The sequence below is a fragment of the Myxocyprinus asiaticus genome, chromosome 22, assembly GCF_019703515.2.
Source record: "Myxocyprinus asiaticus isolate MX2 ecotype Aquarium Trade chromosome 22, UBuf_Myxa_2, whole genome shotgun sequence".
NCBI classification, from domain to species: domain Eukaryota; kingdom Metazoa; phylum Chordata; class Actinopteri; order Cypriniformes; family Catostomidae; genus Myxocyprinus; species Myxocyprinus asiaticus.
In genome coordinates, this window is record NC_059365.1 from 1578418 (window position 1) to 1605616 (window position 27199).

At 39.2% G+C, this 27199-nt stretch overlaps 1 protein-coding gene across 10 annotated transcripts in view; it reads left to right on the forward strand.

Moving 5' to 3' along the window:
• Positions 1-560: 560 nt before the first annotated feature.
• Positions 561-27199, forward strand: part of LOC127412760 (hepatocyte cell adhesion molecule-like) — a 57804-nt gene continuing 31165 nt past the window's right edge. For 2 of the 10 annotated variants that reach the window (XM_051649386.1, XM_051649387.1), the window contains exons 1-4: positions 561-799; positions 2214-2309; positions 2894-2930; positions 12199-12537. In XM_051649386.1, the coding sequence (XP_051505346.1) occupies positions 2220-2309; positions 2894-2930; positions 12199-12537 (466 nt within the window). In that variant the 5' untranslated portion in view covers positions 561-799; positions 2214-2219. Of the gene's footprint in view, positions 800-2213; positions 2310-2893; positions 2931-3407; positions 3747-12198; positions 12538-12745; positions 12980-13169; positions 13326-13449; positions 13561-13644; positions 14510-27199 lie in introns of those variants that run through there. The other 8 variants (XM_051649381.1, XM_051649379.1, XM_051649383.1 and 5 more) reach the window with 8 other exon arrangements.

Below are 27199 nucleotides of genomic sequence, written 5' to 3' on the forward strand. Positions count from 1 at the left end.
CCCTTCCCACTCAACAACTTTTGGGCATGAAAACCAAAAACCAAACACCCCTCCCATCTGTTACACATTTGCATAGGTGTGGTTTTCAAAGGTTTTTATAGCAATGCACAATTTAGGTTACTATACGTAAATTGTAAAATGGTTAACACTTTACAATGCCAATTTTGTGCATACATACGCAGCATTTTAATATCCTACATCAGGCCCCTGAAGTTTCTTCGTAAGACTTGTTCTCTTGCATCTCGTTTAGGGTTTTGTGGTTTTACATGTCTATTAGCACAAGCACTTTTTAGATGAATGTGGTTAGTGACACTGTTCTTCGCTTCTGCTTATGTACTGTAATACATTTGGCTTTTACAATGAACAAAATACATCTACAAATCATTTATTTATTAATGATTTAATAAATCAACAAAGAAGATATACAGTTTTAGTACAGATACAGACTTTGACTAAGAATATTTTATGAACATTGAAAACAAACATTTGTTACTTCTTCTTTACTTTCTAGAATAATGCAGAGGAAACTGTTAAGTCCCATTGTCTTTCCCGAAATGAGGAAACTTCCTCTTTGCAGAGTGAAACTGTGAGATATTTGCTGATGTGTGAGTCCAGTTTATCAGAGTGAAGACGCTACATGAGACTCAGAACACAGACTGACTGAACTCCACACACTCATTTCACAATCTGAAGCAGCATTCACACTCTTCTGCTGGGATTTGACTCTTCTGGAAACTGGACGTCAGAGAAATGCTGTTCATCTTTGGACTGCTGCTGCTGCTGATACCAACTGATACATGTGAGTCCACTTTCAGATCAAACTTATGATGATTTCTGTTGTAGTTGCAAGTGAGCTAGTAAAAGTGTTTTCTGGTCTTATCTATGTACTGTTTATCAGTGGTGTACTTCAGTAAAATGTGGAAAGGAGAGTTGAGCAACTGTGAATCTTGAACAGGAGATCTGATGTTTCATAATCATCAGATAAAGTGTGATATGTAAAACTTAATTCTGTGAATTGTGTAATACATGACAGAACTGCATGCACATACAGGAAGGGTCCGTCACATAAAATGGCAAAGCACAATAACAGACAACAGGAAATACCCAAGTAGCGTTCTTCTCAAGAAGGGACATTTTTTTAGTAAATTTCACACTACAATCGTCCACTTGAGAAGATACCTGAAGTAAAATGTTTGGCTGTCTGGCTGCACTAAAAATAGACAAACTGTTGACCAAATGCAAAAAAGCTTTGAATGTAATGAGATGTTTTGCAGGGTGTGAGTAGGGTGCAGATTGTAACATTACGCATCTCCCTGTTGAAAATACAACAACCGTGAGCTGGTTTAAGTGGTCTCCCACTGTGCCAAGATGGTCTAGTTTATTTCGTAGTCTGACCCATTGAAACACCCTTCTAAAACAAGCCAACAGACCGGCTAAGACCTAGCCAATCGATGATGGTTTTGTTAACAGGGTTATGAAATCAGCCCTAGAAAATTACTGCATTTTCATCCGCCCATGAGTCACTATTGAAGAAAATAGACATGGGACAAGCATATGCAGTCGGGCTTTCAGAACTTGGCTGCATTTCAAGTTCAAAATCCTTTAAAGGTGTGGCATCCGCAATTGGTCATGGTTTGTTAGAACTGGGATAGACAGTCAGTGTATGCGTACATAATATAGGAATTATCGACATGTGTAGATTTGCCCCAAGTTCCACCATGGCTGTTTCCAATGACAAAGATTGATCTTCTGGCATTGGAATGAAGCTACACAATATAACTATCTACCAGCTAAGGTTAATGCTAAGCAGTACATCCAACAGAATTGCTGCAATACAGCACAACAATGACTGCCCACTTTTTCAGCCGCCTAGGTTCCGGAAGTACTTTCCCCATTCATTTCTTCATAAAAGAGTTGTAAGCCATGAACCAAACCAACCAGCTCCGAGGTGAATCACAACATCACAAACTTTGTTATGAGGCAAAAAAGTATTTGAAAATTTTACATAAAGACAAAGACATACCGTCTTTCATGAGGGCACAAACCACTATCCCATGAAGCATTGCAAATTATGTAATTGAATAAAAAATGATGAGAATATATAAAACTATTGATTTTAGGTTGTTGATATGTTTCTTGCAAAATATCACGATATGTACAAATATATAAGTAGTTTAAGAGTGACGAGACTGACTCGATTACGTCATTCACAGTGCGTCATGGGAGCGTGCGGTCGCTCCAAGGCACGTTTCGCGAGTTTCGTTGGCTGCGGTTCTCTGATTGGTGGATCTTTCTCTGCTGTACCATGGGTAATGTAGTTGTATACGATTTATAAAGGTTTTAGAAGTTATTGTTGAAAATCAATTTGTCTATGGGATAAATGCATGCGATTTTTACTTCCGGAAACAGACTGTTGCGCTCCATGTAGTAGCCAGCTGGGAAAGGGCCCCTGAAAATGTTATTGTTTACTGTTTTAGTAGCTTTACGGAGTAAGGTGGTGTTTCACCCACTTGTCTAAAATCCGACAAAATCAGCATAAAATAATCCATCAGACTCCAATGGTTTAATCAATGTCTTCTGAAGCGACCCAGTTGGTTTTGGGTGAGAACAGACCAAACTCCTTTTTGCAGTCTCTAGGCACGATCATGATTTCAAGCTTAATTACACTTCCTATAGCGCCATCTAGCACTCTGCGCACTAGGAAGTGTAATCGAGCTTGAAATCATGATCGTGCCTAGAGACTGCAGTTAAACCATTGGAGTCTAATGGATTATGTTTATGCTGACTTTGTCTGATTTTTGGAGATTCAAAGGCCTGATCACCATTCACTTGCATTGTAAGGACCTACAGAGAATGAGATATTCTTCTAAAAATCTTCGTTTGTGTTCAACAGAGGAAATATAGTCATACACATCTGGGATGGCATGAGGGTGAGTAAATGATGGGAGAATTTTCATTTTTTGGGTGAACTAACCCTTCAAACAATTTTAAAGCTCAAATAATACACAAGTTATAACAGAAGAATTAATATAAGTGCTTTTATAATATTATAAGCTTTACATATCTGCCTTTAAACCCTCCAAAAATTGGCCCCATTCACTTCCATTGTAAGTGCCTCACTGTAACCTCGAGAAAAAGAGGGATGAGTCGAAATGAATTTGTTGAGGTACTTAGTATTTACAAATGCTGTCGATTGAGCTTAAACTTGTATTGAACCTGGAATATTCCTTTCATTGTTAGAAATGTCATTAGAATTTAAGATCTGCATGTTTATATTGTATATCTTCTCCACGGATGCCCTGAAAACCCTGGATTTAGAGAGGGAGATACTTTGACTCTCTGGCAGCATTGAAAAGCCTTCAGACTTGGTCTTTGACATGTAGCGTGTATGTGTTTGTGTTCTTCAGGTGTGGAGATGTTCTGCAGGTTTAATCAGACAGATCCCTGTTACACAGCTCTGGGACACAAACTCTATCTGCAGATGGTGCTGGACACTCATAATGTTGTACTGGAGTTTAAAAAGGGGACGGACAGTGCGGCAGATCCAGTTTTTACAGTAAAGAAAGACAAGTTGAGGGAAGGAATTAAATATGAATCCTTTAGAAGCAGATCTGAGTTTATCTTTAATAATGGGACTCTGATTATAAACAGTGTGATCAGATCAGATTCAGGGACATACAGATTACAGATTTATAACTCTGTTGGAGCACAAACACATGGAGTAAATCTTCAAGTGATTGTTGAAGGTACAGTAACTCTCTAATCATACCAATTCTTTATTGACTAAAATCATTGTGTAATTTAGTTGCGGTGGTTACTATTCACATTGCTGTTGTACTCTAGTTGTTATGATTGAACTTTTAATGGCAGTTTTTTTGTTCTATAGTTTCAACAGCTGAAATAAATCTGATTGTGTTGGGTTCTCTTGCTGTTATCCTGATTCTTCTGGTCATCATAGCATATCACTTTTACAAGAAAAAGAAACAGCTCAAGCCGACAGCAGGTCAGTTCCTGTTGAGTTCATAAATCTATCTATGTACTATTCTGGTTTAGACTTCACATTCAGTATTGCAGCACTACTACTAATATTGTCTGTTCCTTTATACTGGAATGAATCACTTGTGTTTTACTCATTGTAAGTTAGTGGATAAAAGAGGCTACTAAATTAATACACATTAATGTACACTGAAAACAATACCGTTCTTCATTGTTTTGTTTTCCAGGAAAAGATCTGAATATGCCTAAAACAAACATTGTACAAAATATTAAGACTTGTTTCGAGAATGCATGTTTGTATGTCAATAATATAAGTGTAGGGGAGATCGAGTGAGTTACCTTCATCTCTGCTGACCCGCCATCGTGTCCAAAATGGGGTGCTATGTTGAGAAAAATGTGTACGCTTAAAACGTTAAAGTTTCCGTATACATACATAAGTCAGGCATATGAGGTATCATTTGAAAGCTTAAAATCTGAACTCTTCATAGATAACCATCACTTCTTCATTTATGTTACATAAAATAACAAAATAAGGCCTGAAAATATTCACGTCGCGAATCAGCGCCACCTAGAGGTCATGTGATAGAAAAAATGTAAATTAATATAAAAGTCTTTAAAATAGCACTTCAATAGACAAATCATACTGTATATCAAATGAAAGCTCTCACTCTCAGGAATGTAACTGTACAGTTTATTTTGTTGCCCTAATACCACAGTTTAAAAGATTTTCAAAATAATCACAAAGTAAAATATGATATCTGTAAGATATATAAACGTATCTTTTATGCACTGATCACTGCTGCTGTAAGCCCCACATAGCTAAAAACTTTATATCTGTTTTTACATTAGACAGTTCTCTAAAAAATTAGCCATTGATTACTTGTCTGTGAGCTTTAATTCAACGTTATATCTTGGATGTCCAGAACAAAATATGTAGTCCAGCAGGAAAAGCATGCTAAATATATTTTATTGACAATTGGTGATAAAATGTTTTCTAATGTGTGTTTTCTAATGACACCTAGATTGAGCTTGTAGTCCACTCAGAGGCCGAGATATTCAATGAAATAATGAGGGTGGTGCTTGAACTGAACATTAGACTGAATGTCTATGGACGAGCACATCTGTGAGGGATAAAATGTGTTAGAGCGTCACCTACATTTCAGATTGGCATTTTGTGAGGGAAGGTGATAGAGGAAAAATTATTTTTTTCTAGTATTTACTTCCATTTAGTGGAGTATTTGGAGGGAGACGGGGTGAAAAGGACCAGAATAACATGGTTACAAATTTAAGACAACAAAACAAAAAAATCTGTTCATTATAAGATTGTAAACATATACAATATTATTTATGAATAATTGGAGTCTTTTTTATTTTATTTGGGGGGTTTCTGAAAAAAATAAGACCAATTTTTAGCAATTAGTCCACAGTTTGTGTAAATGGTGAGATTTTAATGTTGAGTGTGAAAAATTCCAGGCGGTATCCCAAAAATACTCCAGATTTGAAGACGGTAACCAATTAGAAATTAGCTACATGGGTGAAATCACCATCGTACATGACCACCACCCTCCTGGGGTTACAATAGCTGTGTAAAAACCTTTAAAGGATTTACACAGGACAAAAACTATTTTATAATTTCATGTCTGGTTTATTATTTGATTTGCGATCATGTTAATGAGTGTTAAATGACAAAACATGTATTGTCTGAATAAGGTTTTGTTGATTAATTTGACATATTACATCCACACAAGCTTTTCATCTACAGTACATGTAAAAAATATACAGTGGCTACCCAAACAGAGATGGCTGTAACACTACTTTCCAATGCACTTCTAATGGAGCCACAAAGAATTTGTCATTAATTTACACAGTTTTGGGATAAGAAGTAGACCTAACTACTTCAATTTGAAGCAGACAAATATGGGAATAGTATATCAATGTGTGAGACACAGCACTAGAAATCTCAGAGTTATAGATGTTGACACAAAATGTTTAATTTAAATGTGGTGGTGGTACAGAACCTGTGGATTCAAAAGTCACTGATAAGAAACTCAACAAAGAGGACGAACAGAAGGGCTTAGGTTAAAAAATGATGCTTGCATCATGAGAACAGTCTAGACCAAAGGATCATAGTCAGGGTCAAACTACTCTAAGTTCGTAATGTGGTAGTAAAAGTAAACTTATCAGTAAAAACTGGCTTCTGGCAGTTTTTGTTTCAGTAACCGAGCATAATGCATTTTTTATTTGTAATCTGTCATGTGTCTTCTTACAACAATAATAATATGAGGAATCATGATGGGTCTTGATATCTTTGTCAGAGGTGATATTTGATTGACAGAATGACTTTATGTAATGCTGGTGTTATAATGACCTGTGCTGACTGTAAATATGCAAAATAATTATATTTAATTTAATTAAATTAAATAGTACAGTTTCATGGCTAGTACAAAAAAACAAACAAAACAAAAAAACATTCTCAATGCATCCGCAGTTTGCAGTTGAGGCAAAATGTACTCTCTGTATCTGTAAACACTAGACATTTACAACATTTTCTCAACTTTAACTTGACCATCTTCTCTCATCCTGTGTGTTTTCTAGTCTAATCTTTTTATCTATTGTTCTTCCTGTAGAGTCGCCCCTAGCTGCGCATGTGGAGTATGATGTGGTCTGTTCTCACTTGATAACGAAGAAGGAGAAGAATGAAGAGGTTCAGTATGGAGAGGTGATGTTCACACCGACCGTCTCAAACAATCAACATCAGTGTAAAAAGAAGGAAGAGTGTGTGTACTCTCAAGTACTGACACACTAGAAAGAAAAGTTGAATAGGTGCTAGTGTAAGATCACACTTGTGTCCACTGAGAACACAACAGCCCAGAATATTCAGCAAGAACACGTCCAGTTGCTAATGATTAACATTTAACGATGGCCTGGATGAATGAAAATATTCATAGAATTAACCCATAGGTTATCAGACACATCTGCTGTTGCATGTTATCATCTGTCTCTTGTTCTGTACATTGCACATGAATCCAGTTTTTAAACTCTGTATGTCACTGTCACATTGCATGTTTTTAAAGTCAGCTTGAAATGCCGTTCACAACTTCCATAATGTGATGCATTTTTGAGTGAAACGGGATATTAAACGAGAAAAAATGTAGACCGTTGGTTAACATTATCCAAGAGTCCGTCAGACCAAGTTACGTCAGTGGTCAAGGAAACTTTTTGAAAGATTACAAAGACATCGTATTTTTTCTTAAAAATAATTCACTAAAGACCAGGAAATTAAAAAGAGTCAATTTTGATTTCACAGTGACTTTAATCCAGTTCTAACGCCCTGGTCGTGTAAAGATTTTGCATGCTTCACTTTAGCTGTGACGCTATAGTGCAAATATACTGTACAAGGAATTGGAGTTCGAAGTTTAATTGCTTTTTTGTGACTTGTTTAATTATCACTACTTGTGTACTTTGTATGCCATTATATACTGTGTGTGTGTGTGTGTGTGTGTGAGAGAGAGAGAGAGAGAGAGAGAGAGATGAATTATAAATACATTTATTTTACACTGGATTGTCTGTGATGTGTCATTTACTGTACATTTTTTCCCCAAGCTGCAATTTTATCCAAAGTGACTTAAAATCTGATTGATGCTGATTTATTTTTCTTTTTTTCCTCCTGCTTGGTAAGTCTGAAAAAGGCCAGAAAACAGTTAAGCGGCAATTAGTATCATCATGGTGCCGCCCAGTGCTTGTTCAGGAAAAATTTAATATCAACTGGCCAGCTGGGGCCAATAGCCTCGGACCTCTAACCGTGAGATCAAAATCGATCCGTGTTCCCACCATCGGGCCAATAGCCCCGAAGTGTTGTCTTAAAACCCGCCCTTAATACACCACCCTATTGCCAACGTCACACACCCTGCCCATTTCACAAGCAAGACTGAAGCTCAAGCTGAGGTATCATGTTATCTAGTTATCTAGAATATTGAGTTTATATCGTATGTAAACATTAGCTAGCTAGCAAGATAAGTTAGGATTGGCAACTCACCGACTGTAACTGCCATGGTGTCCCAAATGGTCTCTCCACTAACAACGGGACGATGACCCAGCACATCGTCTATGATCTCAAAACATGGAAAGTTCTTTCTTTGAGTGCCGCTTTGTGCATTGTGCGTTTTAACAGATTCGTAATGTACCGATGTGCACTGGATACACAACCTGGCAAGCTCGGCAAAACTCCGCCTTTGACATTGACCCCACCTCAATCACCAGTTGGCCTTGTTTGGCGCAAGGGTAATCAGTGGCGAGAAAACCCTGAGGAGGCACAATGAAGCCCTGGAAGTGACAGTGGGAATGCTACTGGCCCTGGCACGCACAAGCATGCCCTCATTTGGCCCGATAGTGGAAATGTGGAAACAAGCGATACTTCTCTAGTTAAAGAATGATGTACTGCAATTGCATGAGCTGAAGAAAACCATATGGTATGAAGCAAAGATGTGGCTACTTGTATGTTTGCCGGTGGCTGTGTTTAGATAACTTGGGTGGCAGAACAATTTGGAATAAGACTTTTAAACTAATAACTGAACAGAGGTTATGTTATATCCAATTATTAAGCAGTAGATTTGCATAAACTATGGCGACAGATTCTTAGGACTGGTGAATGGCGACTTCGTGTGGTCAACTTGAGGACTGACAGTAACAGTTCTCTGAGAAGTGCTGGTTTTAAATAAACTGCCTGTAATGATGTCATTGTAGTAAGTTTCAGTACAATCTAACAGATGCTGGGTTATTTTTTTTTAACCCAACCATTTTTAGAGTGTAATGACACATAAATCAAAGGTTACTTTCAGTACAAGTTAAAATAGAAGTGAACCCCATAGGGTGACCAGATTCCTGCTTGTGGAAAAGGGACAGCCCTCTCCCAGCAAAAATGAGATTGACGTATCCTTACCTAGTTGCAGATCAATGCAAAGTAGAGGGTGCAGCCGCATCTGTAACTGTTGTCACCTTGTACTCATCAAAGAGGGTGGTTTCGTCAATCAAACTGAGAGCGGGGATTCTGGGTGGAAGTGTTTGAGGCTGCTCTGAATGTCTTTCCACTCAGGGATGCCCACTCAAGTTTATCTGTGTTCTCCAATGAATGGCTCCAATTTTGGAGGTAATCCACCAATGCTGAATAAAAGTTTCTCACTGCACAAAAGAAATCATCCACTCACATGTCACCAGCTTCAACCAGGGCATCCAACTGCTTTTTAATGTCAGAGGGTATGAATGATTCCTCCAGCCTGGCCTGCAAGACTTTTCTCAGGTCACGAATGTGCAAAGCTATGGCCGTGCACAAGAGAGTGATAAGCAAAAAGTCCTTCACTTGCATGCACCTTGTCAGATTCTGAAATTTGCTTCACAAAAAAATCGCTAACACTTGTTGTGGCACACTTAATTTTAGCAGCATCCACATGCTTTTTTGTATGAACATGCTGCGCGATGTCGGTGCGGCCTCCATGGGCGATGGAATAGCGAGCTCCACAAATCTCACACCTCACTTTACTCGGCTCTGTCTGCGACTCCTTTTTTAGAAATGTAAACTCTTTTTGAAGATCCTCATTAAATGTGCATGCACACTTCCTTGCCATTTTTCCAGTCACAATTTCATCTGTGCTCTTTCAAACTGAATGAATGAACAAACATTACATTTATATCGTGCTTTTCTGACACTACACTCAAAGTGCTTTACACAGTGAACAGGGGACTCTCCACAAACACCACCTGGGTGACGCAACAGCAGCCATAGTGCACCAGTACGCTCACCACACACCAGCAAAGAGTAGAGAGCCAATTAATGGATGGGGATTATTAGGAGGCCATGATTGATAAGGGCTAATGGGGGGAATTTGGCCAGGACACCAGGGTTACACCCCTACTCTTTTCAAGGGGTGTCTTGGGATTTTTAATGACCACAGAGAGTCAGGACCTCAGTTTAACATCTCATCCAAAGGACAATCCTTCCCCCCCCTTTAACAATATAGTGTCCCCATCACTATACTGGGGCATTAGGGCCTACACAGTCCACAGGGTGGGCACCCCCTGCTGGCCTCCCTAATACCACTTCCAGCAGCAACCTTAGTTCCCAACTCCCTAATACCACTTCCAGGAGCAACCTTAGTTCCCAACTCCCTAATACCACTTCCAGCAGCAACCTTAGTTCCCAACTCCCTAATACCACTTCCAACAGCAACCTTAGTTCCCAACTCCCTAATACCACTTCCAGCAGCAACCTTAGTTCCCAACTCCCTAATACCACTTCCAGCAGCAACCTTCCCAGGAGGTCTCCCATCCAGGTACTGACCAGGCTCAGCCCTGCTTAGCTTCAGTGGGCAACCAGTCTTGAGCTACAGGGTGATATGGCTGCTGGCCATGACTTTTCAATCAGTTCAGTAACTGGACATCTATTGATAGGGTATTGTGATTGGATAGTTTAATCCAGTCATGCACTTCAAATAACATGGTGTGATTTTATTGGTTTTACAAGCCGTGTCCTTGGCAACCTTTGATTAGAATACTCACGTGACTAAGAAAGCCACATATGCGATAGAGACATTTTAGGAGAGGGGAAATATGGGACAAAACACGATTTTTTCAGAATAAGTCGGGTCACTACAAATAGTGCTTAAATACGGGACTGTCCCTGGAAAAACGGGATGTCTAGCCACCCTACCCCAACATCGTTCCAAACTTCATTGCTGTTGAAGTTCTTACCATACAATGGCCGCTCCGTGTCAGGGTTTATTTTGCAATAACCGACTGACTGAACAATTGAACCCTAATAGCACATGGACATGTCTATTTGATGTGTGTGTTTACATATGGAAGATGTATTTCTTAGGTTGTTTACTCATCTGCATTACGTCCATTAGACGTTTCCTCTCGGATGTCAATAAGAAATTCAACAGATATATTTGAGAAATTGAAGATGTAGAATGTTTGTAAACCTGATCTTTTTAAGATGTTGAGCAGATGTTTTCCAGATAAAAATATCTAAAACAGATATCTCTGAGATGTATGTCTGGAGGCGCTTCAGTTTGGTTAGTCGATACACCATTTTTTAAATCTGAACATGAATATAGAATAGACATGAGTACGTGTTTAGTTCGTGACGTTCAGCTTCTTTCACGGTTCACACCTTCCCTTTGCATACATAGTGTGTTTCCTCTTTTCTAACGGAAATATTCAAACAGATATTTATTTTTAAGCTCAGATGACAGTAGTACCCATCTCTCAGATTCAATCTGAAGCAGCATTCACACTCTTCTGTTGGGATTTGACTCTTCTGGAAACTGGATGTCAGAGAAATGCTGTTTATATTTGGACTGCTGCTGCTGCTGATACCAACTGATACATGTGAGTCCACTTTCAGATCAAACTTATGTAATGTTGCCATGTGACAGATGAATTTCTGTATTACAAACATTAGCGCTATGATATTTGTTTTACATAGTTAATAGATTAAACGTTTCATGGATTTCTAAGTCAAGGATAAACAGAGGAGAGCTTTATTCAGTATGATTGCAGCAGGTTGGTTTCAGGTTTGGTTTAAATAGTTTCTTTAAAAATGATGAAATCGTATAAATGTCCATAGAATTAAAATCATATAATAAAAGTCCACAAACACTAAAAGCCACTTGATGTTGATGAGCATCAGTAAGTTTAGGCACTTACAGTACGTTGAGGGATCCCATATGGCAATTTTTTTTTTTTTTTTACAATATACAAAATGGCCAAAAATACTGTATATTAGGAACATATGTTGCTAATATGTAATTACAAATATTTAATCAAAATATATTTTTTTATTTCTGTTGCTTGTGACGTACAGTTGAAGTATGTTTCAAATATATTTTGACCAGAATTTTTTTTTTTTTTTTTCGTTATATGGGATGGGAATATGTACCTGCCTCTCCAACTCATTTGAATACATTAAGATGTGTCCTCACTGGAATTAAGGGGCTTAAGCAAATTAGTTAATTAAAAGGGAGTGGCCATATACTTTTGGCCAGTGCTTTTTACAGTAACTGGACCATGAGAATTTATGTAATGTATTTGACAGTTCAGAGTGACTTTTAAAGTTTGGTGGGGAATCTGACATCTTTATAGCAGATACTATCGACAACATGCAGAAGATGTTGTCATATATGATTGTGTGTTTGTGTTCTTCAGGTGTGGAGATGTTCTGCAGGTTTAATCAGACAGATCCCTGTTACACAGCTCTGGGACACAAACTCTATCTGCAGATGGTGCTGGACACTCATAATGTTGTACTGGAGTTTAAAAAGGGGACGGACAGTGAGGCAGATCCAGTTTTTACAGTAAAGAAAGACAAGTTGAGGGAAGGAATTAAATATGAATCCTTTAGAAGCAGATCTGAGTTTATCTTTAATAATGGGACTCTGATTATAAACAGTGTGATCAGATCAGATTCAGGGACATACAGATTAGAGATTTATAACTCTGTTGGAGAACAAACATACACAAACAATCTTCAAGTGATTGTTGAAGGTACAGTAACTCTCTCATCATCAGACTAATTACAATCTCACTGTTGACCACATAAAATAGTTGCCTGTCTGTGAAAGTTTTTTTGTAGGTCATTGTGGAATGTTTAAGTATTTAGTCATTGTTCAAAATAATGTACTGTGTACTGTATACTGCACAGTGTTCACTATATAACAAAATATAGTATGTGAAACTTTATCCCTCCCTCCAGCTCCTATTGGCTCAGTGAAAGTGTCAATCAATTGCTCGTCCAGTGGGGAGAAGCGAGTGTCCTGCTCCTCTGAGGGGGATCAGCTCATCTTCAACTGGACTCTGAATGGACAAAAACTGGAGGATGGAAATAACACCATTCATCTGGATGAGGAAACTTCTGGAAACATCACCTGCACTGTGAAGAACCATGTCAGTCATGGACAGAACACCACTAGTGTAAACCGATGTCCTGGTGAGATTATAATCTATGAATGTCTACTGATTTATTAAAACACCAACAGAAACAATAATGATGCAAGTTGTTTGTCTTAAGTTTACTACAGTGGATAACATGATGTCAGCAGTAAATTGTGTTGATGTGTTTTGTGTAAATGGGTTCAGAGAGAGAATGCAGCTGATTCTACAGTGATGTGTTATTACAGGAACAACTACTGCAACTGTGACCTCACATCTGACCTCTACAGTGACCAGTAGCACACAGACGTCAGGACATGGTATGAGTTTTACAGATCATACTACAGCTGGTAACACAACAGGGATTCATTCAGACATTCAGAGTGCTGGAGCGTTTCCTCAAGGCATATGTGATTGTTGAACTGAAAAACAGCAAATTACAAAAGTACATGCAATTACTGTTGTATTTTATTTGAATGGACTTTTCAAAGCAGATTTTGCGCTGTGTTGTGTTTCTCTCTTGTGTAGTTTCACCAGTCACTCTGATTATCTTTGGCTCAACTACTTTAATCTTTATTCTGCTGATCATCACAGTGTGTAATATATACAAGAAGAAGAAACAACTCAAACCGACAGCAGGTCAGTTCATTTTGAGTTCATAAATCTGCAGTCAATAATCAGAGTTTATTCTAATATTTCATCATCCGTTCTTCCTGTCTGTAGAGTCAGATGTGGAGTATGCTGTGGTCAGTTGTCACATGACAAAGAGGAAGAAGATGAATGAGGAAGAGGTTCAGTATGGAGAGGTGACGTTCACTCCGACTGTATCAAACAGTCAACAAGAGGATAAAGAGCAGGAAGACTATGTGTACTCTGAAGTACTGATACACTAGTAAGAAAATATTTTGCAAGGTCCCTACGCAGTGTTGACTGTTCCCTACTCACCAAGCACTGCATATCTGTTGAAGCTCATTTGACCAAATTCGTTCTTACGGAATACCCTGAATTGTCTTTGAACACAGACAACGCTTGAATCGTGCAGATTACGGATTTCAATATGATGACATAATATAATCATGTAAATGCATTTAACTGTTATTTAAATTACCTTACCTCCATATACATTTGTATAATACAACCATGTGTATTTTTATAATATATATATTTTTTAGATTTATATATTCCTCTAGAAAAGTAAATGACTGTTGCTTAAAATAAATTTTGTTTGGTTATTTTATAAAATGTGTGTCTTCTTAACTCACTTAATTGTCATGATAATGGCTGTAACAGCATCTGTCTGATGAGTTCATCACAAGTAAAATAAATATTTGACGAAGTTTTAAAGTTGGACAAAAAGGTACAAGATTGTTTCATTGATGCTGATTTATTGTAATGTACCCCTACATTTGTTAGAGCAAAAGTAAAATAGATAGTCATGTATTCAGAACAGAACATATAAAAGATCTTCTTAAAACAAATATTGAATGTCATGACTTGTGCTTTTAAATAACTAAATAGTTTCTTCTTTTAAAAAAGTCTGTTGTTTATTCATAAACTATATATAATATATACAGTACATTATATATATATATATATATATATATATATATATATATATATATATATATATATAAATGGGAACACAGTAAAAAAAAATGTAAATTGGTTAACGAGTAGTTACTGTAAAATATACCTTAAAATGTTTTAATATATTTAATACTGTAATTTTATGGTAAAATTTAAAAAAAAAAAAAAAAAAATTTTTAGATGTAAAAAATATGGTTTTCCTGTATAATTAACAGTAAAAATTTATATTATGTTAAACAAGAGAGTACATGTACCTTTTACGGTAAATTCTTGTTAAAATTACGGTAAAAAAACGGGCGGTCCCAGAATTCCCTACGTGACCCATTACATTTCATTATATTTTATGGGAATAGTTCTGTTTGTTCTTATTTTTAATATCAGTTACATACATTGGGGTGTTCTGTGTTATATTTGATGTCGTTTAGTTCATGTTTATTGCATTATTTTAATTTCACATGTGTTACCCTGATGGTGTTTAGTGTTTGTGTGAGTGATTATTGGTCATTGCTCCACTATTGATGAACTTCATGCCATCATGTGCCCTGCTGTAATTACTACGGTGATTAACGATTAACAAAAAGCAGATTTTTACAGTTTCAGAAGGTTAATATAGTACGTTTATCATTTAATAATAGAAACGACAGTACTGCACTGTAAAATATACAGATTGTTCTGTAAAGTTGTTTACAGTTTTACTGTATTTTTTACATAATTATTCTGGCAACCACAGCTGCCAGGATTTTATTTATTTTTTTGCTGTGAACATGCGCTGAATTCAATGTGCAGTTTAATTATTTAGTATTAGTGGCTGCCAGTGGCAGAAGTAGAGGAAGTAGATTTTTCCATTTAATAAACCTCAGTGATGTTTGCTCTGATTGCCAGGCATTGATATGCGGTTACTTCATGTGTTCAGTAGCATGTTGCTGTATGGTTGGTTTTATACATGTGTATTGCTTCAGAATTTGATCTATTGACTATTTCTGTGGTCAGGTCAAAAGTTGCTGGTCATAAATGAATTAAAGACCATCAGTAGTCTTATTATGAAACTAACTGGACATTTATTTATTGCCTCACTTGTATTGCATATCTTATACATTTTTCTGTCTGATCTGCATGAACTCGCAGTGTATTTCATTGTCTCATCTTTTCATCCATGTTAAAACTCTCGTCAGATGGATTTCTTTGTATCAGGTCTGTGAATTTATTCTACACATATGAAGCAGTTTTACATTAGAGTCTTGATCCTTTTGTTGTAGTCTGTCTGTTGGTTCATATCTGAAGACTTTGTTTTTATTTCCAATCTGTTTTGATGCTTTCTCAGTTTAAACTGCTCTTGTTCTGTGTGTGTCAGTTTTGAAGGGTCTGTTTCCCTGTATGTTCTGTGGTTTTAAACTTAACTTTAGCACAAGAAGTTCTTTCTATATGACTCATGATGTGTAGTTTCTCATATTCTCTTCACCACAAGATCTGTGGTTGATGCTCTTAAACATCTATTTATATGTCTTTGTTTAAACCTCTGTGTGACTTTTTGCTCAGCATAGTGGCTGAACTTTTAATTTAATAGGTTTGCAGAACATTAATAAAACAATTATTATAAATAATGTCTGCCACTTTGTGTTCAAACTGATCTTTGTGTTCAAAATGCTAATAAATAATCTTGTTTTTAATTGTGTCAGATTTGCAAGATTTTTGCCAATAAAACTGATAATCTGCATCTCCAGTTGAACTCTCAAATTAGGACTTTAATTTTACGTTATCTTGAACAAACACTTACAAATAATCCACTTTGTAAGCCTTTGTAAAGGTTCTACGGGTTCGGGTATGGAGAAGGAGGGGACGGGGAGCAGTGACACACTTCAGGTAGCTTTTATTTTCTCTTTCAGTCTCTTTGAGTGCAGCCTTCTCAGGGCTTTTCTTATTTCAGTCAGTTCAGTGTCACAAAACTCTCAGTTAACCAAAACTTCTCAAAAACTTCAGCTTCACAGTAAAACAATAAAATACACAATAAGGCACGCCATCTTCTGCACTCTCATGTCGTTCTCTCTCTCCCTTCCTCTGTTGTTCGGCTGTTTTAAAGCGTCTCTCCGCTATCACTGTAATGAGAAACAGCTGTTAGAAATTATGTCAACCAGCTTGACGAGCCACATGACAGACAGACGCACGACCACACCCACATCACCACATACCCCCACCGCCCGACTCAGGCCAGGGCAACATCTGACCTGCCAACTCTCCCCACCCATTTCTGGAGAGAAAGTCAGCCACAGCCATCTGCGCCCCCGGTCTGTGGATCACCTTGTGGCTAAAGTGCCAGGTACCAACGTGTGATCCACGCATTGGTATCCTTCATGCAGTTGAGCCACTGGAGTGGTGCGTGATCTGAACAGAGGGTGAAGGCCCGCCCCAGCAGGTAGAAGCGGAGAATAATGGCTCCTACACCTGTGGGAACGGACTCGCCAATCTGGGAGGGATAGCGGAGAGAGGCAGAGTTAGCAGGGGAGACAGGCGGGGGGAAGAAGACCTCCCTAAGCGGGGAGGAAGCCTGGACATTGGACCGCCCAGCATCCTGGGGGCAGGAATGGGATGGAAAGAGGAGGGGCAGAAGCGGGGTTTGGGGATAGGAGAGAGAGAGAGAGAAAGAGAGAGAAGAAGACAGAGAGAGAGACTCTGGATCACTGCTTCCCGGAAACACCACCATGTAGTCCTCGGCCAGCTGGATCGCTTCCTCCAGTGATGCTGGACTGTGGCACTGAATACACTCGGCCATCCCACGGGGCAACTGGATGACAAAATGCTCCAGCACCACCTTGTCCACGATGTCCTGGGTGCTGCGGGCTCCCCCTCCAGCAACCATTTCCGGCAGGCATCCTGGAGCTGCTGTGTGAAGGCGAACGGGCACCGTGTTTGCCCAGCTTCAGGGCACAGAAGTGCTGTCGGCTCTGTTCGGGAGTCTGGCCAACCCGTTGCAGAATGGCTTTCTTAAAGTCCACGTAAACGAGGAGGTTGGCTGCAGGGAGCTGTTGGGCCACAAGCTGTGCTTCCTTGGAGAGTGGTGGCAACAGACGGGCTGCCCACTTGTCAGGCGGCCATTTCCACACCTTGGTTGTCTTCTCGAAGAGGTCGAGGTATGCTTCAGGATCATCAGCCAGCCCCATTTTTACATGGGTGAAAGGTTGGACAGCCAGGGTGGGCTCCGGGGCTGCAGCAGCAACCCCCTCGTGTCTGACCAGGCTCCGGAATGCCTCTGCTTGGGCCTGGAGCAGGAGTTGAAAACACTGCTCCTGCTCCAGCCGCAGCTCGATGAAGGCCAGATGTTGGGTCTGCTGGATGCCGGCGAGGATCTTGATCACCTCGCCCATTGGTGAGGACTCCATGACAACTTGTCTCCTCGGTTCCCAGGTTTCGGCACCAGTGTAAAGGTTCTACGGGTTCGTATATGGAGAAGGAGCTGACAGGGAACAGTGACATGCTTCAGGTAGCTTTTATTTTCTCTTTCATTCTCTTTGAGTGCAGCCTTCTCAGGGCTTTTCTTATTTCAGTCAGTTCAATGTCACAAAACTCTCAGTTAACCAAAACTTCTCCAAAACTTCAGCTTCACAGTAAAACAATAAAACACACAATAAGGCACGGCACTCGCTGCACTCTCGTGTCGTTCTCTCTCTCCCTTCCTCTGGCATTTGGCTGTTTTAAAGCGTCTCTCCGCTATCACTGTAATGAGAAACAGCTGTTAGAAATGATGTCAAACAGCTTGACGAGCCACACCACTCCCTTTCTCCCGCAGACACACACACGACCACGCCCCCATCACCACAGCCTTCATTAACGGTCAGTATTTTATCTGCATAACTGTGTTAAGAGCTGCATCTTTAAGATCTGGACACAAAACTAACTCTAATAGCTACATTTGGTATAGTAATAAATTATTTATAAACATGATCACACTGGAACTAGACATCTTGCACAGGACAATAGTAGGAGGTTGTCTGGAAATGGACACGCTTTCTTTTGTTACCCTGATAGCACACATACATCACCCAGACGTCTATTTGATGTGTGTGTTTACATCTGGAAAACATGTTTTTTACGTTGTTACTCATCTGCAGTACGTCTAAAATGCTTCCTCTCGGATGCCTATAAGACATTCAGCTGATGTCTTTGAGACGTTTATGATTTAGAATGTTTGTAACTCTGATCTTTTTAAGATGTTTATCAGATGTTAATTAGATTGTGATGCTTTCCAGATGAAAAGATCTAAAACAGACATCTCGGAGATGTACGTGTGCTATCTGGGAACTGAGCTATCATGTAATATTCTGATCTACACAAATCATTCTGTTTAAAAGTTTAAATCCCCTTGGATCTTAATATAGTGTGTTGCCTTCTTTGAATGTTTGCACCTTTTGTAATAGTGTTTGAGTCCATCATTTGTCACAAGCTGAATCTCAAGATCATATATCCACTGTTGTGAAGAACTCAAATGTGCTGAAAATGCTGGAAAACCAAAGAACGTGCAGAACCTGGATAATTTTACAGTGGACATTGGGCAGCTTCCATGCATTGACTCATGCACTGTCACGCATTCCCTGTTTTTGTGCTTAGACTTTTATTTTGAAATTCTTGTTTAGTTTCCTGTTCCTGTTTCCTGTTAGTTTTATAGTCCTTGGTAGTTTCCTTTCATGATTGGTTTTCCCCTGATTGTTTTCCCCAGGTGTTCCTCGTTCCTGTCATGATTCTCTGTTGTCTGCCCTGTGTTTTGCCCTGTCATCTGTTCCCCCTGGACTACACTTCCCATAATCCCCTGCCCTGATCACTTCCAGCTGTTCCCTATTGTTTTCACCTGTGTTTCATTTAGTCATTAGTCTTTGTGTATATATATGCCCAGTTGTTTGCTTGTGGTTTGTCAGTTGTTGTAGATGTATATGTGTTTTGACCTCCTGTTGACTGACCAGTTCCAATCGTTGATTCTTTGTTCCTGTGTTTTCCCCTCATGGTTGTTTTCTTTGTTCCTGTGTTTACCCCTTTATTTTGTAATTTGTTTATTTATTTATTAGTAAAGTTTTACGCACCTAGATCCAGCCTCCTGTGACCTCCTTCCTATGTTACAGAACAACTGACTGAACTAAAATGGATCTAGCGGCGTACTTTATTTAGTTAAGCCGAGCAAACTTACCCATCAACGAATACTCACATCATTTCAGCATCGTTGCCAGACACACTGGTTTTGCTTATTCCCACCTGAAGTCAAGCCAAGCCTCTCACGACCCCTGTCTCCAAGTTGAATGATCCGCCATTGATATCGGTGTGTTGGGCCACAAGAACCCTTCCTCACAAATTATCAGCACCCACGCCTGCCTCAGCCAACGCCCCCGCCTGCCACGGGCAACGAGCCAATGCCCCCACCTGCCACGGGCAACGAGCCAACGGCCACGCCTGCCACGGGCAACGAGCCAATGGCCACGCCTGCCACAGGCAATGAGCCAATGGCCATGCCTGCCACGGCCAATGAGCCAGAAGTCTCGACAGTCCCAGAGCCAGCGTTATCAGTCTCGACCGTCCCAGAGCCAGCATTGCCTACGTTGGCCGTCCGGAGGAAGAGGAGGAGGAAGAGGAGGAGGAGGAAAGAAGAAGAAGAAAGGCTTCCGTTTCCGAGTCCCTGCCCATGTACATGACCACGGAGGAAGTTTCCGAGTCCCTGCCCATGTACATGACCACGGAGGCCGTTTCCGAGTCCCTGCCCATGCCCGTGACCACAGAGGTCTTTCCCAAGTCTCTGTCCATGCTTATGACCACAGAAGTAGCTCTCGAGTCCCTGCCCATGTTCACGACCACTGAGGTCGTTTCCGAGTCCCTGCCCATGTACATGACCACGGAGGTTGTTTCCGAGTCCCTGCCCATGTACATGACCACGGAGGTCGTTTCCGAATCCCTGCCCATGAACACGACCACGGAGGTCGTTTCCAAGTGCCTGCCCATGCCCACGACCACAGAAGTCTTTCCCAAGTCTCTGTCCATGCTCATGACCACAGAAGTAGCTCTTGAGTCCCTGCCCATGTTCACGACCACTGAGGTCATTTCCGAGTCCCTGCCCATGTTCACGACCACGGAGGTCGTTTCCGAGTCCCTGCCCATGTACACGACCATGGAGGTCGTTTCCGAGTCCCTGCCCATGTACACGACCACTGAGGTCACCTCCCAGTCATCCTGGATTCTTAGCGTCGAGCCTGCCACGGCTCCGCCTTCCACGGCTTCGTCCCTCGAGCCTCTTATGGCTCCGCCTTCCACGGCTTCATTCCCCGAGCCTCCTATGGCTCCGCCATCCACGGCTTCATCCCTTGAGCCTCCTATGGCTCCACCTTCCATGGCTTCACCCCTCGAGCCTCCCTCGGCTCCACCTTCTACGGCTCCGTCCCTCGAGCCTCCTATGTCTCCGCCATCCACGGCTTCATCCCTTGAGCCTCCTACGGCTCCACCTTCCATGGCTTCGCCCCTCGAGCCTGCCATGGCTCCACCTTCTACGGCTTCGTCCCTCGAGCCTCCTATGGCTCCGCCTTCCATGGCTTTGCCCCTCAAGCTTCCTACGGCTCCGCCTGCCACGGCTCTGCCTTCCATGGCTCCACCCCTCGAGCCTCCCACGGCTCCGCCAACCAGGCCTCCTGATCCAGTACCTACTCTGAGGTGATTTCTTGGCCATCCACCTGATCTGCTCTGGTCTCCCTGGTCTCCTGGCCATCCCCCTGATCTGCTCTGGTCTTCTGAGTCTCCTAGCTGTCCTCCTGATCTGCTCTGGTCTCCCTGGTCTTCTGGTCATCCACATGATCTACACTGGTCTTCTGAGTCTCCTGGTCGTCCGCCTGATCTGCTCTGGTCTCATGGCTGCCCGCCTGATCTACCCTGGTCACCTTGGTCTCCTGGCCATCTGCCTGATCTGCCCTGGTCTCCTTGGTCTCTCAGCCGTCTGTCTGATCTGCCCTGGTGTCCTTGGTCTCTCGGCCGTCCGCTTGATCTGCTCTGATCTCCTTGGTCTCTCAGCCATCCGCCTGATCTGCTCTGGTCTCCCTGGTCTTCCGGCCCTTCACCTGGTCTGCTCTGGTCTCTTTGGTCCCCAGCTTCATCTTGGCCCTGCCTCCCTTACCAGCCTTCCTTGGGCATCAGGTGCCGCCCATTAGAAGGGGGGGCTGCTATGTCACGATTCTCTGTCTGCCCTGTGTTTTGCCCTGTCATCTGTTCCTCCTGGACTACACTTCCCATAATCCCCTGCCCTGATCACTTCCAGCTGTTCCCTATTGTTCTCACCTGTGTTTCATTTAGTCATTAGTCTTTTGTGTATATATATGCCCTGTTGTTTGCCTGTGGTTTGTCAGTTGTTGTAGATGTATATGTGTTTTGACCTCCTGTTGATCGACCAGTTCCAATTGTTGATGTTTCCTTTGTTCCTGTGTTTTCCCCTCATGGTTTTTTCTTTGTACCTGTGTTTACCCCGTTATTTTGTACTTTATTTATTAGTAAAGTTAGTCGCACCTAGATGCAGCCTCCCGTGACCTCCTTCCTATGTTACAGTTCCCTTGTTTGCCCTTGTGTATTTAAGCCCTTGTTTCTTTGTCAGTCTTCACATGTTTCCTTTTATCCTGAGTTACCTTGTTTATCTTTTGTTTCATTAAAAGCTGCATTTAGATCCTCTTTCCTTGTCTGCCTCATCACATGCACAACTATCACAAAACATAAGCAGTCATCGGTGAAGCACGATGGTTAAGAACCACGTGGGATACAAACTTATGCACTAAACTGTATATTATACAATTGTATTATGTAATAACGAGATGCAAACATCTCCATCTTCATTTCCCTGCTGAAAAGACCAGCATTGCTGGTCACAAGCTTATGTTGTGATTCGGGTGCATGGTGTGCTGGTGTCCCCACCATGCTTTTAAACTAGCTTAACCAGCTTCACCAGAGAGACCATGCTGGTAAATAAGCTAAACCAGCACTAACCAGCCTAGACCAGCATGGCAATTGCATGCTGGCTAAGATGGTCTTGTCAGCAGTGTTATCATGTGATGGCTTCAACTGGCAACATCCATTAACACTTTTTGTCCAGACATGCACATTTTGAGAAATATTGAGAGATTTTCATATGTTTACTTCACATATAACCATTAAATTCATGTACATTTTCACTTATAATTAATCACTTAATTTTCTGTCTGCTGCAGCTCTCAAACCGACGCAAAAGGTATGAAAGCTCTTATAGCACATCTGCCTTTGAAGTCATGTAGCAGAACTGTTCACACACACACAGAGGGTTTGCACATTTACCATTATAGTTCTATCATCGCTGTCTGAAGGACTGGGCAATTCACAGCTTTTGTAGACATGCAAACCCCCAAAACTACACCAGTGCTCAAAATAAATAAAATGCACTCCTTTCTACAGTACCCTGATAAAAAATACACTGAAATAAAACAAAATAAACAATCAGCCAAAAATTTACAATCAAGGACAAATACAATTGGTGCATGTTAATTTATTGTCTAAATATAAATTTATTTTATATCTGGCTTCTCACTGCTGTGACCTTCACAATAAAGTGTTGAAGAGCTGAAGTTCAAACACAATCACCAGAAATGATTATTTATCTTGTTTTTAGATGAAACTTAGTAGGAAACTGTATGTCAAAAACAAATATTGAATTACCCCAAATAATAGGAAACAAAAATAGTTTGACTGAATATCCAACAAGCACATGAAGCGATGTTTTAATCATGAATATATATCCAAAATAACAACACAAAGAACAGTCTGTGAAAGCAGTACGATTGTGAACTTAAATGAAAATGTGCACGTGTGATTTCAATTTTAAATCGCTAATTTGTCAAGAATAACATTATTATGAAAAGTATTTATTTTTCTTGGAACTGAGGCCCACAGCTACAGTAGGCTACTTGTAAGCTCACCACACCACATGTTTTGTACTTCCTCTCACGGAAACATAGAAATGTGTGACCCAGAAGAACATGTGCAGTATGACAGGTTTTTGTCCTACAGGTTGAGAGCTTGATAGAGTCTGATCTATTCATATTTACATTAACATTTACTCTTAGATGCTCTCATCTATAGAGACTTATAAATGATTAGTCATATATTGATTGCATTGTACATTCAACAACGTTAGAAGTGCTTTAAAACAAAGTTTCATTCCCTGAAAGATACACCAGCATTCATACTCTTCTGCTGGGATTTGACTCTTCTGGAAACTGGATGTCAGAGAAATGCTGTTCATCTTTGGACTGCTGCTGCTGCTGATACCAACTGATACATGTGAGTCCACTTTCAGATCAAACTTATGATATTTTATCTGATTTCAATTGGGCTGTGAGATTGCTGAATACAAGATGCTTTTAATTAAGGCTGGGCGATTTGGCTACAAAAATATATCTTTCAATTATATATATTTTCAGCCTATTCGCGATATTCGATATATATATGTCATGGTTTTTATATGATATGATCATTATGTTTTTGCTGTGAAATGGCTCTAAAGTTATAAAAAAAAAATTTAAAGTGAGGAAGAATTATTTCATCCAAACATACATTATAGCCAAGTTGATTCAATATTTTAAAGGCATTAAATAAAAATATGTATTTGAAAATAATGAAGGCACGTTTTTCAATAAATGAACACAAGGGAGAATGAGATTTAATCATTTTCAATGATATGCACTTTTAGATATATATGTTTTTATTCCATATAAAATTATTATGGAGGATGAAACCTGCAAAAAATAATAAATAAATAAATAAACACATCTGCATATGATGAACCACAAAAAAAATAAATAAATAATAATAATAAAATAAAACATTTTATTTTAATTTTACATTTCCTTTACAATTTTTGCATTTCCTCAATGGATTTATATTGTATTATTTTGCATTAAAGAGTGCATTTATTAATTTATTATGTATTTATTTAATTCTTTGTATATCTCCTCGCACATTTAATTATTTCAATGTTTATTTATGCACATGTATATGGATTTATTTACTTATTTATATATGTATTTGTATATTTATTTATTTATTATTTTTGCAGGTTTTGTCCTCCATAAATGATACATAGCAGCTTGATAAAAAGCAATATTTGCCCTGCCTTCATATATTTTTACTAAAATATTTGTGAATTAACAAGGTGCGCAAAAACTACTTCACTTACTTATTTTTTCAAACCCAGCTGAATATTTCATAAATGATGTGGGAAGCAGTAAAGTTAATTATTATAATATAATACTGAATTATCATTATAATTTTGAGAATTAGATTTGTTTTATACATAAGTAATATATTTCTGATTTACTTCACCGTCATCTTTGTTTTTTCTCAATGTTTCATATCTGGTGAAACACTTTCATTTACTTTTGTGTTATACTATATGCAGTATTTATAGGTTTGTATAATAACTTGTAGCGGTTACTAATGTTTGGAATTGTGCGAATGCTTGAACATGCAGTAGGGTACAACGGGGCTATCGGCTCCTTTGATTTGATTTTCTCCCAAAACACTAAATAGCAACAAAAACTACCGCTGCACTTTCCTAAACACCTGTTTGTCGCTAAATACAGCAAAAGTTTCCTAAACCATGAGATCTTTGCGTGTGATGTCTAAAGGTTGATTTTGAGGCAATTTGATCTAATTTTTTATATTTATATTTTTTAATTTTCAAATGTATGTAGCTAATTAACATTTATTTTGAGGCAAAATAATTATTTATCATTTTCAGTTTTGTTCAAGGTCATTAAATCAAAAGTTTTTTTTTAATAACTGTCTTTCAGGTGAAAGGATATTTGGGGTAAAAAGCCCCCCTGTTACAGGGGCTAAAGGCCACTATAAAACACATTGTTTTTCTAAAGTGAGGCAAATAGATTTGTTCTGAAAAATGTTCATAGTGGGCTCACACTGACTGATCTCCAATCACATTAGAGATTAATTTGTTCATAGAATAGCCTACTTGAGATTCTATAAAATGCCAAATGTGTTTGAAATTAACAGGAAATCATGCACCCTTTTCTGAAGTGGTTATTTTGATTAAACATATCTTAATTTGTTACTCAAAAAAGCATCTTGCTGTCTCAAAATTATTTACATTCGTTTAAAAATGTTGCACTATTACTATTGGCCCCTATATCTACACGATATCAATTTAAACCCCCTAATGGCCTTTTACCCCAAGTATGGGGTAAAAGGCTCCCTCACCACCTTTTATTTAAAACTAAATTTGAATCAAAACAACCTTCCGTTATTATTTCTTTTCACACAAATGATGTTGCTCCATCAGTATTCAATAAAAATAAATCAATATCAATTATTTAAATCTTGATACATTTTCTGAGCAGAAAAAAAGCTAATTCTCCTTAAGGTGTGCCTTTAGCCCTGTTGTACCCTACTTTTTTCACAACGCAAGTAAACTGCTGTAAAGTCTTTCTAGCAAGTCAGTCCACTGTCAGGCATCTTTGGGACGCTCTCAGGAGGTTATTTCCAGTCATGACAGTGCAGCTTCTATCTACATGAATGGGGAATAAAATGGAAAAAAATAGTCTATTGATGCACTTTATGATACTTAATGGCCAAATAAAAAGCGCATTAAAATCATCGCGATATTCACGATATTATCAGCAAAATCATCACGATTATATTGTGAATATTCGATACATCATCCAGCCTTACTCTCAATCTCAATCCGTTTTTAGAATGTCATTGAGAATTGACATTTTGGAAGTTTGTAAAATGTTTTTACTCAAGTGAAGATTTACAGATAAAATGACATTATTTTTGAGTTTCTGTTGGTAGATCTGAGAGCGTGTATGTGTTTGTGTTCTTCAGGTGTGGAGATGTTCTGCAGGTTTAATCAGACAGATCCCTGTTACACAGCTCTGGGACACAAACTCTATCTGCAGATGGTGCTGGATGCTCGAGATCAAGATCTGGTGTTATATAAGGAGATCAACAGCAACAATGAAACAAGAGTTTTTAGAGTAAAGAACAAGAAATATAAACCCATTAAAAACAGATTTGAGTTTATCTTTAATAATGGGACTTTGATTATAAACAGTGTGATCAGATCAGATTCAGGGACATACAGATTAGTGCTCTATGACCCAGATGGCAGAAAAACACATGAAGTAGATCTTCAAGTGAATATCAAAGGTAAAGTTACTGCCTCTCACAATCTTACTTTCTCCAAAAATCTTATCCAAATGTAAAAATGTTGTGTGTTTTATATAGAAAAAAAGTGTCTGAAAAATGATTAATAAAAATGTCAGACATGCAGGTCACTCATCTTTCTTTATTACTCTTTCTCTCAGTGTTATATGTCTAAATATTTGTTACTGCATCTGGGTGGACTACAGTAAGTCAACATAGTTTCTGATATCTGACAAGCATTAGCTGCAATTACGAGTCAGCGAGCACTCTTCTTGCATGCACGCACATACTCATGAACCAGGTTTGAATGCTGACGTTGCATGTGTACTGAAATGTGGCATTATCAATACAGTAGAAAGACCTATCATTAATGTATATGCTGTATAACTTAATATTAAAATCTCTATATTTTAGTATCAACTTGATGCTGAACGCTGGTACTTTTGACATCACTACAAGAAGATAAAAACATTCGGGGCTTTTGGGGTGGGGTGGG